This window comes from Bubalus kerabau, chromosome 4 (genome assembly GCF_029407905.1).
Source record: "Bubalus kerabau isolate K-KA32 ecotype Philippines breed swamp buffalo chromosome 4, PCC_UOA_SB_1v2, whole genome shotgun sequence".
NCBI lineage: Eukaryota > Metazoa > Chordata > Mammalia > Artiodactyla > Bovidae > Bubalus > Bubalus kerabau.
In genome coordinates this window covers 175,292,861-175,310,819 of record NC_073627.1, presented here as the reverse complement: position 1 = coordinate 175,310,819, position 17,959 = coordinate 175,292,861, and the positions used below count along the sequence as shown (strand labels likewise).

Sequence of the window (17,959 nt, the reverse complement as noted above, 5' to 3'; positions counted from 1 at the left end):
AGCCGCATCTCCACGGTTCAATACAATAGGTGGCGAGGGGCAGTAGTGCCAGGAGGGGCAGTAGACACCTCCACTGTCACCGAAAGTCCTATCAGAGAATGGATCTGGAGGCCGGCTCTCTACACTGACCCAGTTCTACCTTCTCTGGCACATAAACTGACCACAGCTCCCCAGCGTGTGTCAGTTTCTCTCCTTCCTGCATGGCTCTGCATTATTTTTCTCTTCCCAGACCCCTTGCCCCAGGCAGCTGTGTTGCAGACCTGGGCATTACCCTGGCAGTAGCCACCATTCCTGAGAGCAGTATCTTGCCAGCAGGCCAGATCTCTCCCAAACTCACATCTCTTTCCCAAGATGGAGACGAATGCAGGCTTCAGGCAAGCATCCCCTTCCACCAGCTGGATGTATGGGTCCAGTTTGGAAAAGGTCTCGGGGTGGACAGGAGCCCCCCAGGGAAGACTTTGCTGGACCACCCTGGCACAGAAGCTTGCCCCTCAGCATGGGTACCTGTCATGTGCCTCTCTGAGTCCATTTTTCCCTGAAAAATGAACACGCTACAAATATATCCTGGCACATGGATCTGGCCAAAGAATTAGGTGAGTTTTAAAAAATCTGTGTCTGGGGTGGTGAAGAGGGCGGTCTGGTTCTCTAGATAACAGGCTTTCCAGGTGGCTCAGGGGTAAAGAATCCTCCTACCAGTGCAGGAGACACAAGAGACACGCATTTGATCCCTGCTTTGGGAAGATCCCCTGGAGAAGGACATGGCAACCCACTAATCCACTCCAGTATTCTTGCCTGAGAAATTTCACGGACAGAGGAGCCTGGCGGGCTATAGTCCACGGGGTCGCAAAGAGTCAGACACAACTGAGAGACTGAGCATGCGGCTTCTATAGACTATCTAGGTTAATTTTTAAAAGTAAGGATGTTGGGGTGGAGAGTGGGGGGCAAGGGGGTTGCAAAACAAACAAATGAACACACACACACCCCACAAGGAAAATGCTGTGCGCAACTGACATCCAACCTCCTCAGACCCCCATCCTTCGGGCCTGGCTTGAGAAAGTTTACTTCCAGACTTGGAGAAACGAGCATGTGGTTTTGGGGACAGAATCCAATACCGCCGAAGCCACGGGCTCAGCAAGCTCGACTGGCTGCTGCTTCCTAAGCGTATTATGGTCTCGGAGAGCGAACGCTGTTTACATATTTGACATGTTTCTTGGGTACAGGACATGAAACTAAATTATACAGCAAAGACCATGCTGGCTAAACACCGGTGTCCCCACTTAAAAGAACAACAATAATTTTAAAAAATAAAAAGAAGAGAAAATGAAAGGCAAGGATGGAGTTGGGTCTTGAGGGAGCCTGAGTAGACGGCAAGGAAGGAGGGAAGGGGTCTGGTCCTGAAGGGAGGAGGAGAGAGGGACGATGAGGAGAATACATACAGCAAGATGGGAGAGGGGTGGGCTGAGAGGTGCAAGAAAGACAAAGGCCTCGGGATCTTGCAGGAGGGGCTGTGGTGTGAACTGGCCCGGCCGTGTCTGCTCTCTGCAGAGAGCCAGTGGAAGCCGCCCCAAACCACAAAGCCTGGCTTGTTCTTGGGCTGCAAGACAGGAGTTGACTGGCAAGCGTGAGCCTTTTCTGCTCCACGAAGCACCTTCCTGGTAACCCATGCGTGTCTGCTGCACAGGCCAGCACTCCCTTCCCCGTCAAAGCATGTGTCTCTGAGAATAACTCCACGTGCCTGCATACCACAGTGGTTTGCCCAAGTTTTTCTTTCCTTCTTAGAAGTACCTGTGTCAGGGTTCCCTGTCCTCCAAGGACACTACAGATGACTTGAGGGTAGTGGTTGAACTCTTCCTCTCAGCCTCGACTCCCTGCTGAAAAGGATGTTCTAGACATAGTGAAAGACTGAAGGCCAGAGGAGAAGGGGACGGCAGAGGATGAGATGGTTGGTGGCATCACCGACTCCACGGACATGAGTTTGAGCAAGCTCCGGGGGTTGGTAACGGACAGGGAAGCCTAGTGTGCTGCAGTCCATGGGGTTGCAAAGAGTTGGACATGACTGAACTGAACTGAATGGAGACATAGTAGGTTCACAATAAGACTATAGTGGGTTTTGAATCCAAATATCAGAATTGCTTTCTAACAGATAGGGATTGAGGGGTTTAGGGAAGTTATTTCATCACAGCCGAATCTTAAGTGAAATAAGACCAAGAGACTCTCAAAGTCTCTCTCTGCTTAGATTTCTGTAGTCCTAAAGAGTGTTTCTTTAAAAATAACAACACAGAACTCAATATTTCCTCATTGGATCCCTCAGTTGCTAAAACTCCATGGACAGAAAGAGGCACTTCTTTAAAGTTTTTAGTTGCTAGCAGAAGGAAAACTACATCTGTGGATCAACTGTCTCGTCCTTGACCAACACCTGCCATAGGAATGCTGTCACTCCTGTTTATAGATCGGGTAGAGGCAAGGAGAACCGGCTTGCTTGGAGGGACAGAGTTGGTCATGGGTGACCCTAGAATCAGAAGCCAGGTTGAGCTGATCCTAAACCTCATTTTTTTCCTATAAAACTCTCATCACTCAAAGTTGGGAAGGCACAATCGTAGTGTCTAGCATTTATAGGTTTGAATAAAGCTTGAAACAGTGAATGACTTAAGAAGGGAGCAAAGAAGAGAGGTGGAGGAGAGTCTGGTGGAGACCCTCACTGGAGTCATGAAAAATTTGATAGATTTAAAGTCCGCTCCCCGCCCCACCAATCCACGTTTCCATGTTAAGTCCAGGATGTTATAGCCACAAGGGTAAGAGGGTCCTTTCTGATGCAGGAACTGGCTTTTAGTCTTCTGGAGGGATTTTGGGTGCCCCACAGCAATGGGACAGACTGTAACAGACCATAGGATTAGCTGTTTTGTCTCCTTAGATGACTCACACATGTGCTCTTGAAAAATTACTCAGAAACCACCAGAAGAAAGCAGATCCCTTGGGTACTTGGGAAAACTGCTTGGAATCCTCTCTGACATTTTGGCGCATCCCCTTGGCCTCCCGCTTCTCCCACCACCAGCGAATGCTGTCGCATTTCACCAGTGAGAAGATGTGAAGGGACACGTCTCAGCAGGGACCTCAGCACTGGGTACTGAGCCCACAGCTGCCCCCCACCCCCAGCCCTTTGCCAATACGAGCATCAGCAGAGAACGGCTCATCCATGCAAAATGTCAACATGGGGCTGTTTCAATGCAATACCAGTAGCTGGTGCAAGAAGAGAAAGAAGTAGAAGAAAGTGTGGCACGGGCAAGACCGTCCACCTCCCGCATGCACGGAAGGCAGCTCTTCATTCTGAGACGAGAAGCAAAACCTCTGAGTTTCATAAGGTGCTTCAAACTCGTCTTTCAGGTGGTGCTCCTAGAGGTCAGTCCTCAATCCTCAAATAAGCATCTGACCTGTTGGCGCCCAGCTCAGAACCTCAGAGAAGCTCCTCATTGCACTTGGAAAAAAGTGTAGGGACTTCCCTTGTCCAGTGGTTAAGACTCTACGTGCCCAGGGCAGGGGGCCTGAGTGCAATCCCTGACCAGGGAGCTAGATCCTCCAGCCACTAAGAGTCTGTGTGCACAACTAAAGATCCCGTGTGTCCCAGTAATGACCCAAGATCCTGGGTGCCACAACTGAGACCTCGAGCAGCCCATAAACAAATGGTGAAGTCTAAATTTCAAGCATCTGAAGACGGTTCCCACATCACTTTCAGAGCCCATCTCTCTTGACATCCCCTGGATCTCATTTTTTACTTCCCCCTGAATTTCTTATTGACCTTTTGTTGGACGCCTATCTCCCTGTCTCTCTGTCTCTCTGACGTGATCTTCCTTTCAACACCCTTCTACTACCCCAGATTAGCCTTCCAGTTACAGCTCAGTGATTACACGCAGAGGAAATATTCACTCACCTTCCCCTTGGCTCCTCGGTCCCAGCACATCCTACCCTGCACCATGGGTGCCAGCGGAAAGATCTCTTGCCCTTATGTCAGAGAGCCCAGTGGATTTCTGCTCCCTTCCTCTGGACACAAGGACTCAGGAGACGCAGATGAATGGTCCCTGCATTCTGGGCCTATGACTCGGTGGCACCAGGGAGCACGCATCTCTTGCGATTCCCTATCCAACATCCCAAGGCTTCTCAGGTAGAGCGTGTGCTTTCATGACAAACCTGCAAACGGAGCGGTCTCCCCTTCCACCTACAACTGTCCTGCTGGTGTTTTCCTTCACGTTTCCTTCACATTAGCCATGGAGCCAAAAATCTACACCCAGGGTTCAGCAACTTGAAACATTTCCTGAGCTTCTTCCAATTTTCATAAACGTGTTTTAAGTGACTTTCTGGAAAGGGCAACACTTAACCTGAAAGAATGACTGCCCCTAGGTCGAGATGTTGGTGACATGGCAGAAACAGTGGGGCCATACTGGGGGTCCTGGGGAGGGGGGTTCTCACTTTCCTTGAGACCCTTGAATGCACCCTAGGCAAGAAAATACGCAAACGGCAGGCTTCCGCGTCTGTTCTCCTGTGTCAGCCACAGAAGTGGGCATGAGCTGACTTGTCCTGCACCCAGGCTCCTGTGACGAACCCCGCGACCGGAATCCTGGTTCTGCCGTGGTCTCTTAGAAGGGTGTGCCCCCCAAACTAGTCAGTCCCTCGGCTTTCAGAGCCTTACTGTCCCAATCTGTTAGATGAGAGCAGCAATTCCTACTTTTGCAGTAGCTTAAAGTTGGATTCAAGGAATTTGATGCGGAGCCTAGCTGAACTTGGAAAATATTATTTTTATAATTTGTCCAGGACCTTCTGAAAGTGGGCAAAGGACTTTTCCATCCCTACACGCTGGCTTCCATCCCTGCTGGCTGAGTAAGCTGATAGCAGTGCGGTTTCTTCCTCAGGGAAACTCCCTCTGAATCTCAGACTCTTGGGTCTTGGCTGCTATTTCTAGCTGGACACACCCCTCCCATGGAATAGTGAGCACTCTGAGGGCTACGAAAGGACCAGCACTTCTCTGGAGTTTTGCAAAGTGCCTGCTCTAGCCCTGAGTGTGCAGGAAACATTTGTGAATGCAACTCTGCTTATTCACAAAACCAAAAGCTGACTGAGCTTCTGTGCTGCGTGGCTCACTGGAATGAGGGTGCAGAGAGGAGGCCTGACACAAACCGAAGACAGAATTAACACACACTATCCGATACATGGGAAAGGAACAAAACCACCACCATGACAAACAGTGCTAAACTTTTTCTCCGCATGCACTCCCTTAATCCCCACCAAACAGACGCCACCATACTCTCTTTCCAGAAGAGAAAACTGAGGTTCCTGGAGGAATAACTGGCTCAAAATTCCCAAATAAAAAGAAAAGCTATGAGGGCAGGGCCACCTCTGCGCGACTTCCACTTGACCCCACGGATGTCTGTTTTTCCACCTGCTTACATTCCTCAGGGCAGGATCCCTTCATATGTCCATTTAGTCAAATACATAAGTCAACAAATCCATCAAGTCAAATTGTGATTTGTATTTTAATAGAGGCACGCCATGTTCTGGATATGCCAAGGAACAGGTAATAGCGATTCTCAGTGAGGTGGCAAAGGATCGATATGTCTAATCATGGGTCAGTGGATGCAAAGTCAGAATCAGTCACAAAGGAAGGCGAGATGCCCAGGGCTTCCTGTGTGACCCCCAGCTCAGCCTGAGTGCCTTGTGATGGCAGCTTACTGCATCACAGGCACTCCATCTCATTGTGGATAGCGCTCGTTCTAAGGAAGGTTGTCTTTACTTTGGCTCTGAAACTACAGCCCTGGAAATGCTTAGTTTAAATGTTGCCCTCAAAGGATCAACCAAATAAATTGGTTGGTTGACTGCAGGTCCATAATCCCTGGGAGAGCACTGTGCATTCCAATAGCCTTTGCATCTCCACCACCTCCTGTGCGGGAGGAGGAAGGGGACTGTTTGGACAGGAGGAACCTGGCTTGGGTAGAAATGCAGTGGGGGGCGGGGGGGTGCAGGGTGAAGGAATCTCTGCAGCTCATTTTGGCAGCCTGTGGTGTAAAGCACCGGAGAAATGTGAGACCTGGAGACCAAATGAGAACAAGACGGGATCTTTGCAAACACTTAAACCAAACTGTGCTGAGTTTCCCAGAAGAGAGATAACTCTGTACTTTCAACTTGTTCCACTTTTGTTCTGTCTCAGGGACGTCTTGAATTCCAGCAGGGCCGGGAAGGTGCACAGCCAAAACATCCCAAGAATGTCTCTTGTTATAGGATGTTCAGCCTGATGCGTACAGCCAGGGAGGTGTGATGCTTCTGATAACGTTTGGATGTAAGACTCGATGTTCGGGCGAGGAGCTTAGTGCTAACCAAATTTGGGCATCTTGTTTGAGGGGGATGGACAAGCAAGACTGGGGACTTTGAGAAGTGGAGCGTTCACGCAAAAATGGAAATGAAAATTTTAATCATTTTCTAGACTCATCTAACACAGAGAGGGTGGTATCTCCGCAGTAGCCACAGTGACAGCCTGCCTGCTGACTCTGGCAGGGCTACGCCTCTCGAGAGCATCCTCACATTATGGTCTTGCACATTCACAAGGTCGAGGTTGGGTCTCCTTCTTTGGTTTCTTCCATGGGCTCCAGCACAGAGCCAGGAACATAACTCCAATCAGTTCAGTTCAGTCGTTCAGTCGTGTCCGACTCTTTGGGACCCCATGAATCGTAACCCATCAGGCCTCCCTGTCCATCACCAACTCCCGGAGTTCACTCAGACTCACGTCCATCAAGTTGGTGACGCCATCCAGCCATCTCATCCTCTGTCATCCCCTTCTCCTCCTGCCCCCAATCCCTCCCAGCATCAGAGTCTTTTCCAATGAGTCAACTCTTCGCATGAGGTGGCCAAGGTACTGGAGTTTCCGCTTTAGCATCATTCCTTCCAAAGAAATCCCAGGGCTGATCTCCTTCAGAATGGACTGGTTGGATCTCCTTGCAGTCCAAGGGACTCTCAAGAGTCTTCTCCAACACTACAATTCGAAAGTATCAATTCTTCAGTGCTCAGCTTTCTTCACAGTCCAACTCTCACATCCATACCTCACCACTGGAAAAACCATAGCCTTGACTAGACCGACCTTTGTTGGCAAAGTAATGTCTCTGCTTTTGAATATGCTATTTACGTTGGTTATAACTTTCCTTCCAAGGAGTAAGCGTCTTTTAATTTCATGGCTGCAGTCACCATCTGCAGTGATTTTGGAGCCCCAAAAAATAAAGTCTGACACTGTTTCCACTGTTTCCCCATCTATTTCCCATGAAGTGATGGGACCAGATGCCATGATCTTTGTTTTCTGAATGTTGAGTTTTAAGCCAACTTTTTCACTCTCCTCTTTCACTTTCATCAAGAGGCTTTTTAGTTCTTCTTCACTTTCTGCCATAAGGGTGGTGTCATCTGCATATCTGAGGTTATTGATACTTCTCCCAGCAATCTTGATTCCAGCTTGTGCTTCTTTCAGCCCAGCATTTCTCATGATGTACTCTGCATATAAGTTAAATAAGCAGGGTGACAATATACAGCCTTGACGTACTCCTTTTCCTATTTGGAACAAGTCTGTTGTTCCATGTCCAGTTCTAACTGTTGCTTCCTGACCTGCATACAAATTTCTCAAGAGGTGGGTGAGGTGGTCTGGTATTCCCATCTCTTTCAGAATTTTCCACAGTTTATTGTGATCCACATAAACACCTGCATTTATCATTTTTGCAGCATCAGGGGAAATACAGAGACTAGGACAATACTGACTTATAAAGAAGAAATGGACATGACTGTGGTCATTTCATCACTCTCCAAGTGGATACAGTGAACACCAGGGTACCAGCAACAGGGACGGCTAGACAGAGTGGGACCAGCCTGAACTCAAGCTGTGGGCAGTGCCTGGGAGATTTTTGCCGTTGCTGTTCATAAGCTAAGTTGTGTCTGACTCTTTGTGACTCCATGGACTGCAGCACACCAGGCTTCCCTGTCCTTCACAAACTCCTGAAGTTTGCTGAAACTCATGTCCATTGAGGTGGTGATACCATCCAACCATGTCATCCTCCGTTGTCCCCTTCTCCTCCTGCCCTCAATCTTTCCCAGCATCACGGTCTTTTCCAATGAGTCGGCTCTTCTCATCAGGTGGCCAAAGAATTGGAGCTTCAGCTTCAGCATCAATCCTTCCAATGAATATTCAGGGTTAATTTCCTTCAGGATTGACTGGTTTGATCTCCTTGCTGTCCAAGAGACTCTCGAGAGTCTTCTCCAGCACCATAGTTTGAAAGCATGAATTCTTTGGTGCTCAGCCTTCCTGATGGTCCAACTCTCACATACCTACAAAACTACTGGAAAAACCATAGCTTTGACTAGATGGACCTTTGTCGGCAAAGTGATTTCTCTGCTTTGTAATCTGCTGTCTAGGTTTGTCATAGCTTTCCTTCCAAGGAGCATGCACCTTTTATTTCATGGCTGAAGTCACTGTCTGCAGTGATTTTTGGAGCCCAAGGAAATAAAATCGGTCACTGCTTCCACTTTACCCCTTCCATTTGTCATGAATTAATGAGATCGGATGCTATGATCTTAAGCTTTTTGAATGTTGAGTTTTCAGCCAGCTTTTTCACTCTCCTCTTTTACCCTCATCAAGGGGCTCTTTAGTTCCTCCTCAAGCACCTCATGGAGTGTACACGGTATCACCAACACAAAGATCTATCCATCATGGCTCTTTCCACCTGATTCACAGTGACATTTTTCAGGAACCCGGCTACTCCCAGCTCCTGAACAAGACCATGCATTCGCAGACTCCCAATGTCGCCTTCCAGGAGAACCTTTCCATCCTAAATTTCCCACTATGGGCTGTGTGACCTTGGGGAAACCACTCCACGTCTCAGTTTCTCCAAGGTAAGTAGTAATTCTTCCCTTGAAGAATGGCGAGGGGGTTGGTTATGAAGCACATATGAGAGCCCAGCTCCGTGGCTGGTGGACCTTGACAACCGCTGGTTCCCTCCCCACTCTCCTCCCTGTGCTTCAGGATCGCTGTCTGGACCTGGGCTCCTGCATCTGCAAGGCCTGTTCCTGGAGGATGCTCGCATGTGTGTGCCTGTCTGAGTGTGTGTAAAAGAGACAGAGAGAGAGATAGAGGAGGAGGAATGTATAATTGGGTTAAGGGAAGGGAAGGTGCTCACAGTGCATCTAAGAAGCCCACAGCTCCCTCTCTCAGGCCATCAACCTCTTGCCTGGAGGCCCTGACAGGGTGAAAATTAACCACCAGCCTCCTCTAGTCACCGCGCAGGGTGATGATGGCCACGGTTACACTTCCTCCTCTTCTCTGCTGTCAGAAGGGAGCCATGTCTACACTCCGGGAAGAGGCTTGACTCAGTCATGCAGGCTGTGCATGTAGTGTCTGTGTGTGCACATGTTGGCCCATGCACAATGGGGTTGGTGTGGGAATGGCTTCCAGGCACTCGCTTTGAGACAGGGAATCAGGGGGACTTTTGTTCTGCCAGCCCCCAGACCCCCTGTCCAGCCCTGCACCCAGGCGGCATACACCTCCCCACCCCTGACCCTGTATCCTCCAGTGAGCTGATCTCATTATGGCAAATTTAGTTACAGCTGAAGTCTCCTTGTAACAAAGATTATGTCCAAGCCCAGAGTAATGGAACCTAGTCGATTTCATTAAAATAAAATTGGTTACAATGAATAATTCAATAGGATGATTTTGTTTCCTCATCTCCTCTTTGTAGATCGAAGAGCAAGTATTTATAATGATTTTTTAAAATTGGATTGTTGTTTAGAAAGAGATAATCACCCATGATTCCTGACAGCACCCCCCCTTCCCAGACTGGAATAATTGCTGGGGCAAAGTCTCTTTTCAAATGCTAAGACTGGAAAATTCTTTCTCTCCTTTTCTCACATTAGTAGCAATAACCTTTGGTGGTTTTTAAGCACAGCTGTTACCTCAACACTTGGTCATGTGAGATTCTGAGTGTGTTAATAATACCCTTGTTTGAATGATGTTTTTAAAACATTTCTAGAGACTGGATGGCAGTGTTGCATCTGGAATGCCTGGCTCTATCACTGGCCAGCCCTGTTGTTCCTAAAGCAGGGCACTCCTTATGAGAAAGGTAGCAATGTGAGTGTTTATCTACAATTAATTAAACACACATCACTTGAACTCCTGGTCTTATCTAAATCTGTGCTTGAAGATGGGGAACAAAGTAAATAAAACCTTAAAACTCTTTTCACAAAATTAGCAGCCTAAGGGGAAAGCCAGACATGGAAACAGGTAATTAGAGTTCAGAGCATGGGTGTCACCCAAAATGAACCCGGCAAGTACAGAGGGGGCAGAATGAGCGTAGGCAAGCATTCATTCATTCATGCACCCAGCTAGCACTACACACACAAACATTAGGGAATACCTCGCTTACGTTTCTTTCCATCCTCCTCAGAAACAGAGATAAACAAGTACATAAAGAATCTGATGCAGGTAAACACAATTGGATAAGTGAACGAATGATCAAATAAACACTATAAGCGAGGTTAGATTACTTTGTACCTCTTCCAGTGATTTTCCCTGGGCCCCAGAAGAAGGTCCCATGTCTCTTTCATCTAGAAACCAGGCCCCTCCACCTTCGCCTCACCCCTCCACCGACCATGAGTCAGAGAAGCAATGTTAGAGAGGAATGGGGAGAAATAATGGCTCTCCTGCAAGGCCAGGAGGGAGGCCGGCCTCTGAAACGGCCATGGGGCGGGGTGGCAGGAAGCGCAGGCGTGTCTCTGGAAAACGGGAGTCTCGGAAGAAGGCAGGTGCACATGGAGCAGGATAATTGGAAAGGGGACTCTGGGGACAGCAGGGCCATCCCTAGAATCACAGAAGCTCTGGTGGCCCCAGTGCTCTCCCTCCCTCGACTAAGCTGATGGTCCCTGAGGAAGAACCCTGGGACATAAATAGTGCATTCGGGAATGAGGAATGAGTCACAGCTTTTGAGTGTTGGGAAGGTCCTTGGAGATCATCCAGTTCAACTACTCTCTAATTTTAAGATGGGGAAAATGGGGCCCGGAGAAGTGGGAAGACTAGTCCAAAGCCACACAGCGCATTCATGATGGAGATACCATATTCATGAAAGCGTGCTAGAGGAGTACGTGACTTGACACCCTCCCCTGTCAAAAGTGAGACTCTCCCTGAGAATTTGTTTATACCATTGAATGCCAGTGGTATATCCAAAGTGGAGTGCTTTCCCCAAATATGACTTCTAGTAGGAGACATAGGACAGTCATTACCCCTACTGTGCTAATGTTCCTTGACCTTAAAAACTCCAAATCCAATTGCTGACAAATAAGTCTCATGAGACCTCAGAATGACATTTGGCTATTGGCAGCAACATGGATGGACCTAGAGATTATCGTATGCTGTCTAGGTTTGTCAAAGCTTTCTAGGAGATCAAATCAGTCACTCTTAAAGGAAATCAACCTTGAATATTCATTGGAAGGACTGATGCTGAAGCTCCAATACTTTGGCCACCTGATGCGATGAGCTGACTCACTGGAAAAGACCCTAATGCTGGGAAAGATTGAAGGCAAAAGGAGAAGAGGGCAACAGAGGATGAGATGGTTGGATGGGATCACCGACTCAATGGATATGAATTCAAGCAAATTGTGGGAGATAGTGAAAGTCAGGGAAGCCTGGAGTGCTGTAGTCCACAGGATTGCAAAGAGTCGGACACGACTTAGCAACTGAACCACAACAGAGGTATGGTCAAGTGGCCACGTCCAACGACACTGCCTTTGTGATAGGCAACCTTGAGGGGCAGAGTAGCGATTTAGAATGTCTGCAGGAAATGTCATGCACGGCTGGGTGACTACCTGGGATGCTGCTGGTTGGCCAATGATGACCCAGCCTGGGCACTGCTGGTCTTGGTGGGACACTGTAGCATTGGATGCCCACTGATCCAGGAACCCCTGGGGCGTGTAGACACCACAGTCCTTGATGCTGGTTTTTTGTTCAAACTCCTCACATACCCCGTCACCATCATGGAAATAGCACCGGCTGGGCTCATCTGCGGGAGACAGACATAGAAGGGACAGACAGATCAATGTTTCTTCTTTGGCCCTGGCTGCCACCAGCAGTTATGGAATCAGATACACAGAACCATCAGCACGATCAAGCCCACCACTGATGGTCACCACTGACTGTTTTTCAGGCTGTGAATCACTGACGGTCACCATTGACTGCTATTTACCATTGACATGCCACCATGATTGGCATGGAGATCTTGCCATAGGAGGCAACACTGGTGAACCTGGAGGACATTACATGAAGGTCAAACACCATATGATCCCACTTATATGATGCATATAAAACCAACGCACAGAAGGAGAGAGTAGAATGGTGACTGCCAGGGGCTGGAAGGAGTGGGGGTTGAGATTTCAAATCCACTGTTCAAACGGTATAAAGCTTTGTTAAGCAAGATGAATAAATTCTAGCAACCTGAGGTATAGCACTGTGACAATAGATTAAAAAAAGCTGTATGTACACTTACAAATTTAAGAGGGTAGATCTTGTATTATGTGATTTTTACTACATAACACACACAAACACACATTAACAAAGACTTCCACCTTCATACCTCTTGTGAGCCCCACAGTAACCTTGTGAGAAAGATATTATTTAAATTATTGGTTTAGTCTTCTCGATTGGGAAACCGAAATCCTGCAAGTCTTAAATAACTTGCCCAAGGTCATGAAATGTGTTCATGCCGGATCCTGATTTTAAACTCGGGCTTTCACTGTCCAAGTTCTAGGTACATTATCTGCCACCACAGCACTTCGTAGTCTTAAACTGACTATTTTGACTATTTAACTGTAAATAGGATTACAGTCTGACATAGAGTGAACTGTTATATGAGAGCCTCTGGCTTCAGTCCCAGGTCTGTAACTAAATTGCTCTGTTCCTTTAGACAAATCTCTTTCCCTCTTCTGGGCTCAATCATCATTGAAGGGGGTGAAACTGCTGAAACTCCAGGAGCCCTTCCTGTCTAAGGTGCTGTCTTCTAGATATTTGCTGGATATCTTAGGGATTTCGGTTAAAGGCCAAGTGAGTTCTCAAGCTCCTATGTAACTCAAATCATAGCCAGGAGCTCTGCTTGGGACAGTTTAAAGCTGCAGCTGGCTGCAATGACGTCATTGAGCTGCAAGAACAAAACTCAAGTGAAGCAGAGTCAGCTGGATGCCTTCTTTTTTTTTTTTAATTTTTTAAACTTTTAATTTTTATTGGGCTATAATCAATCCAGTGGAAAAGACTCTGATGCTGGGAAAGATTGAGGGCAGGAGGAGAAGGGGACGACAGAGGATGAGATGGTTGGATGGCATCACCGACTCAATGGACATGAGTTTGAGCAAACTCTGGGAGATAGTGAAGGACAGGGAAGCCTGGCACGCTGCAGTCCATGGGATCACAGAGTCAGACGTGACCTAACAACTAAACAACAACATGGTCGATTAACAATGTTGTGATAGTTTTAGGTGAACAGCTACACATATACATGTAGAGCTGGATGCCTTCTAAGCAGGTAGGACCTACACAGTACACGCTTCTTGGTGTTTTAGACCAGAATAATACAAGGAGAAATCTGGAGGTACCTGTCCAAAAGCAATCATCTTGCCCATCTTTTGGGCAAGATGAATGCCAGGTACACTTTCCCAATTCCTCTAGGAAAGCTAAGTACTCCCTCCTGTGTGGGTTCCTATTTTACAAAGATCTCCATCATAATCCGCCTGCAATTCGCCTGAATCCGCCTGCAACGCGGGACACCTGGGTTCGATCCCTGGGTTGGGAAGATCCTCTGGCAAAGGGAAAGGCTACTCACTCCAGTATTCTGGCCTGGAGAATTCCATAGACTTTATAGTCCATGGGGTCACAAAAAGTTGGACATGACTGAGCGACTTTCACTTCACTTCACCATCTTAATACTCATCCTGCTGTTTTGCCATCACATTCTCATGTAGCAGCTCCTTCAAATAGTACACTTGGAGAGTGAGAGAGAATGTTAGTATAAATTCTGCCCAGGCAAGAGGCACCTATCCTGAGAAAATCTAAATATCGCAGAACTTATGGTCACCCTGAGAATGCTGCTTGATCTAGGACATTCTTCCCTGATTCACTCTGAAAGAATAGACAGTGAAGCCTCATTTAAAACCAGGGTTTGGTTTCTGCCCCTCGTACTTGGGAGGGGTGTGTGTGTGTTACTTGCTCAGTCGTGTCTGACTCTCCCTTACTCCATAGACTGTGGCCTGCCAGTGTCCTCTGTCCATGGGATTTCTCAGGCAAGAATACTGGAATGGGCCGCCATTCCCTTCTCCAGGGGATCTTCCCAACCCAGGGATCGAACCCAGTTCTCCTGCACTGCAAGCAGATTCTTTACTGTCTGCACCACCAGGGAAACTCATATCAGGTATGTAACTTTGCACAATCAGCTTCACTTCTCACCCTCTGGCTTCCCATCTGTAGTACAGAAACCAGCAAGGACAACCTCTCAAGATAGCCACACAACTTTCATGAGAAATGGACATAAACACACAGTGTATATCTTAAAATAATGGTCAAGAGAAAAAATACTCTTCTCGTAAGGGTTTAATTTATTCCTAAGTGGCTGAACTGAATCAGCTTGTAAAACCAGTATTCACTTGAAACACTTTCAAGAGGCATTCCCCTAAATGGAAAGAGCCTGGGTCAAGTAGAAATAAGCCTTGAATTTCTGTGATGCTGACTATCTGAAAAAAGGAATCATTGAATTCAGGGGCAGCAGAATTTTGAGCCCCTTCCAAGCTCCAAAATCCCTTGTTTATTTCTGCAAACAGTTTACATAGTGAAATACTATCAAAAGAGCCAGAATAAATCAATCCATTATAATTCAATTATTTAAGGATGAGTTTGAGCCAGCTGAGGACTCCAGTGACCAGTAGCACGCCTGGCAGTTCAAGTACAGAAAGAATACAGGCTCAGCACTTCTCAGTAGCTTCAACCTCTTGGTGAATGTGGCCAACTCACATATAATAAAACTCATCCTGATCTGAGAGTGACAAGTCATCCATCCAGACTTTACTCTTTAGAAACCCAATAAAGGGAACTGCATAGGGCATAGGTTTTGGGCATCAGGCAAAGCTAGGTTCAAGATTCTTGAGAGTCCCTTGACAGCAAGGACATCAAACTAGTCAATCTGGAAGGAAATCAACTCTGAATATTCATTGGAGGAATTGATACTGAAGCTCCAATACTTTGGTCACCTGATGTGAAGAGCCTACTCACTGGAAAAGACCCTGATACTGGGAAAGATTGAAGGCAAGAGCAAAAGGGGATGACAGAGGATGAGATGGTTGGATGGCATCATCAATTCAATAGACATGAGTTTGAGGAATCTCTGGGAGATAGTGAAGGACAGGGAAGCCTGGCGTGCTGCAGTCCATGGGGTCACAAAGAGTCAGACATGACTTTGCGATTGAACAACAACAAAGCTAGCTTCAAGTGCTAACTCTGCCATACATAAGTGCCACAGGGCTTAAATAACCTAACCTCTCTGAACTTCATTTCCCTCATTCAAAAAGAATGGATAATAATCTCTATCCAGCGTTGCTGCAAAGGTTTCATGTGATGAGGTGTACCATCCCAGTCCCTTCACCCATTTTATTGAATGGAAAACTGAAAACCATAGCAGGAAAGAGGTAAGGCATTTGCCTACAGACAACAGAGCCAGTTGGTGGAGGACTAGAAGCAGGAGCCTGGACTTTCTATATCAAGCAGAGAGATCTTCTGCTGCACATCTTATCTACAGGATCATGAAGGCACACCCCCTTGAGGATAAGGTCCTGAGGTTGTCTGACTCCTGGTACCACCTCCCTTCTCCTCTAATATGAAGACAAATAGGGTGAGATTATGATGGTAAGATTGCATATGATCTGCTTTCTAGGGTACATTGATTTATTTCCTCAAAGAGACCGCAGAGTGGCAGGAATTGGAGCTAGAGTCGAGTTCTTATGAAGGCTGGTTCCTTCCTGATTATGTGGAAGACCTCAATCTGTCTGTCTGCTTAGAGCTAGTGCATCCTGCAGGCTCTGGAGGAGAGGCAGAGGCAGACACAGGTAGGGCAATATGCACTTAGATAGGCAGTGGTCCGTAGCAGGAGGATAGTAGATAGATAGGCAAAGGGAGCGTTAAAAGAGAGAGAGGAAATGAGGCTAAAGAGGGGAGGAAGAGAGAGAGGGAGAGATGGGGGAGGGGGAGGGATGGGGGATCGAGGAGGGGAGAGAGAAATGGACTTGTTTTCCCCAAGATTCTGCTGACAAAGCTACTGAGAGTCCCTTTTTTTGAATAACATCCCTGCACTCTGCTATGCAGTTTCTCTTGCTATGAGCATCCCAGGGGCCCTTCAGCTGCATCTGCCAGTCTTCATCTAGGGAATTCTCTCTCCCTCTCTACTCCCATGCCCCCAGCGCCGAAGAAAGCAGGGTGAGGAATGGAATACAAATGTGTGGGCCAGGAAAAACAAAGGCAGCAACAAAACAATCAAACAAAACCCGCCTTCCTGCTTTCATGATCTCAATTTCCTCAGTGCTTCTTGAATGCTTTCTGAGGGGGGCTGAGCAGGTTGCAGGGGAAAAGAGTTTGAAGTCAATACCAAGGTCAAAGGATCGCCCTGCCCCTCTGTCTTCTCCAGCAGTAGCTACTACGTGGCATTGGTAATAATGCCTCCCATCGGGAGGGGTATTCTGAAAACAAATACTTGCTGAATGAATGAATGAATGAATGAGGAAAATTCAGTACCCTCAATGCACATACTCTCGCTCCAATATAGTTGAGACTCTGCACACTGTGAAGTGTTTCTTTCGACTGGGTGTCGGGGTGAAGGGATGGGAGCAGTGACTTGCTTACAGTGGAATTCCAGTGGGCAGTCTGATTACTCCATCTCACCCTATCTTCCCATGACATCAGGGAACTCTCCACTTCAGATTCCCTTCCTTTCATGCAGTGACAGACTTAAGAATCTGCTCCAGCCAGCTAGGAGACTTGATATAGGTGGGGAGACACTGCCAAGTCTGTCTTCCCTGGCTGAGTTTTCAATTGCCAGGGGTGAGCTGAGCTCCAGGAGCCCACAGATGGATGCTCTGTAAGTGGACAGACACAGCTGATGCTGCTTCTCACTGACTTAATTTTCAATTCCCATCAGTCTCGAGCATCAAGATGAACTCCCTTGCCTCTGCTGCCCTGAAGCATGTCTGAAGGACACTATTTGGGATAAGCTGGACTGTCATACCTAATTGAAACTTTAACAAGCCAGGTATCAGAGAAATGAGACAAATTTACTTTTAAGTATAAGTAAAGGCTATTATCTGAACTATTGTTAAAAGCTCTCATCCTTGAAGTCAGAAACACTGGATTCAAGCTCCTTATCTGTCCCTAATTCCTGGGTGAGCATGGGCTTGGCATTTCACCTCCCTGTGCCTCAGTTTCCCCATATGGAAAATGAAAACAGGATTACCTTTTACACTGCCTCAACAAAGTGCTGGGTGTACTCAAACAGCATAATAGACACCAATGGAAAGTGATGCGAGTCTTAAAGGCACAGGGCTTATTCTTAACCATGATGATACTGGGGTGAGGTAGGGGTTGGAGAAGTCTTCTTAATTAGAAATCTGATAACCAGTCACTAAGTCGTGTCCTACTCTTTTCGACCCCATGGACTGCAGCATGCCAGGCTCCCCTGTCCTTCACTATCTCTCAGAGTTTGCTCAAATTTCTGAAATGTCTACTTTTTATTTACACAGCCCTAGACTGTGGGCATCTTCGGGAATAGAAATGATTGAAGAGAGTGCATGGGCTATTTTCAATTTAAATAGTCAGAAACGAAGTAAACTAAAACAAACAAGAAAGGGTAGGGGAAGTAATAACCTAAGGAAAAAG

General features: G+C 47.1%; 1 protein-coding gene across 1 annotated transcript in view; it reads right to left on the bottom strand.

The window, feature by feature from the left end:
• Positions 1–17,959, bottom strand: part of PAPPA (pappalysin 1) — a 235,890-nt gene that overhangs the window by 95,527 nt on the left and 122,404 nt on the right. The window contains exon 10 of the mRNA XM_055579788.1: positions 11,869–12,062. Within this exon, the coding sequence (XP_055435763.1) occupies positions 11,869–12,062 (194 nt within the window). The remainder of the gene's footprint in view (positions 1–11,868; positions 12,063–17,959) is intronic.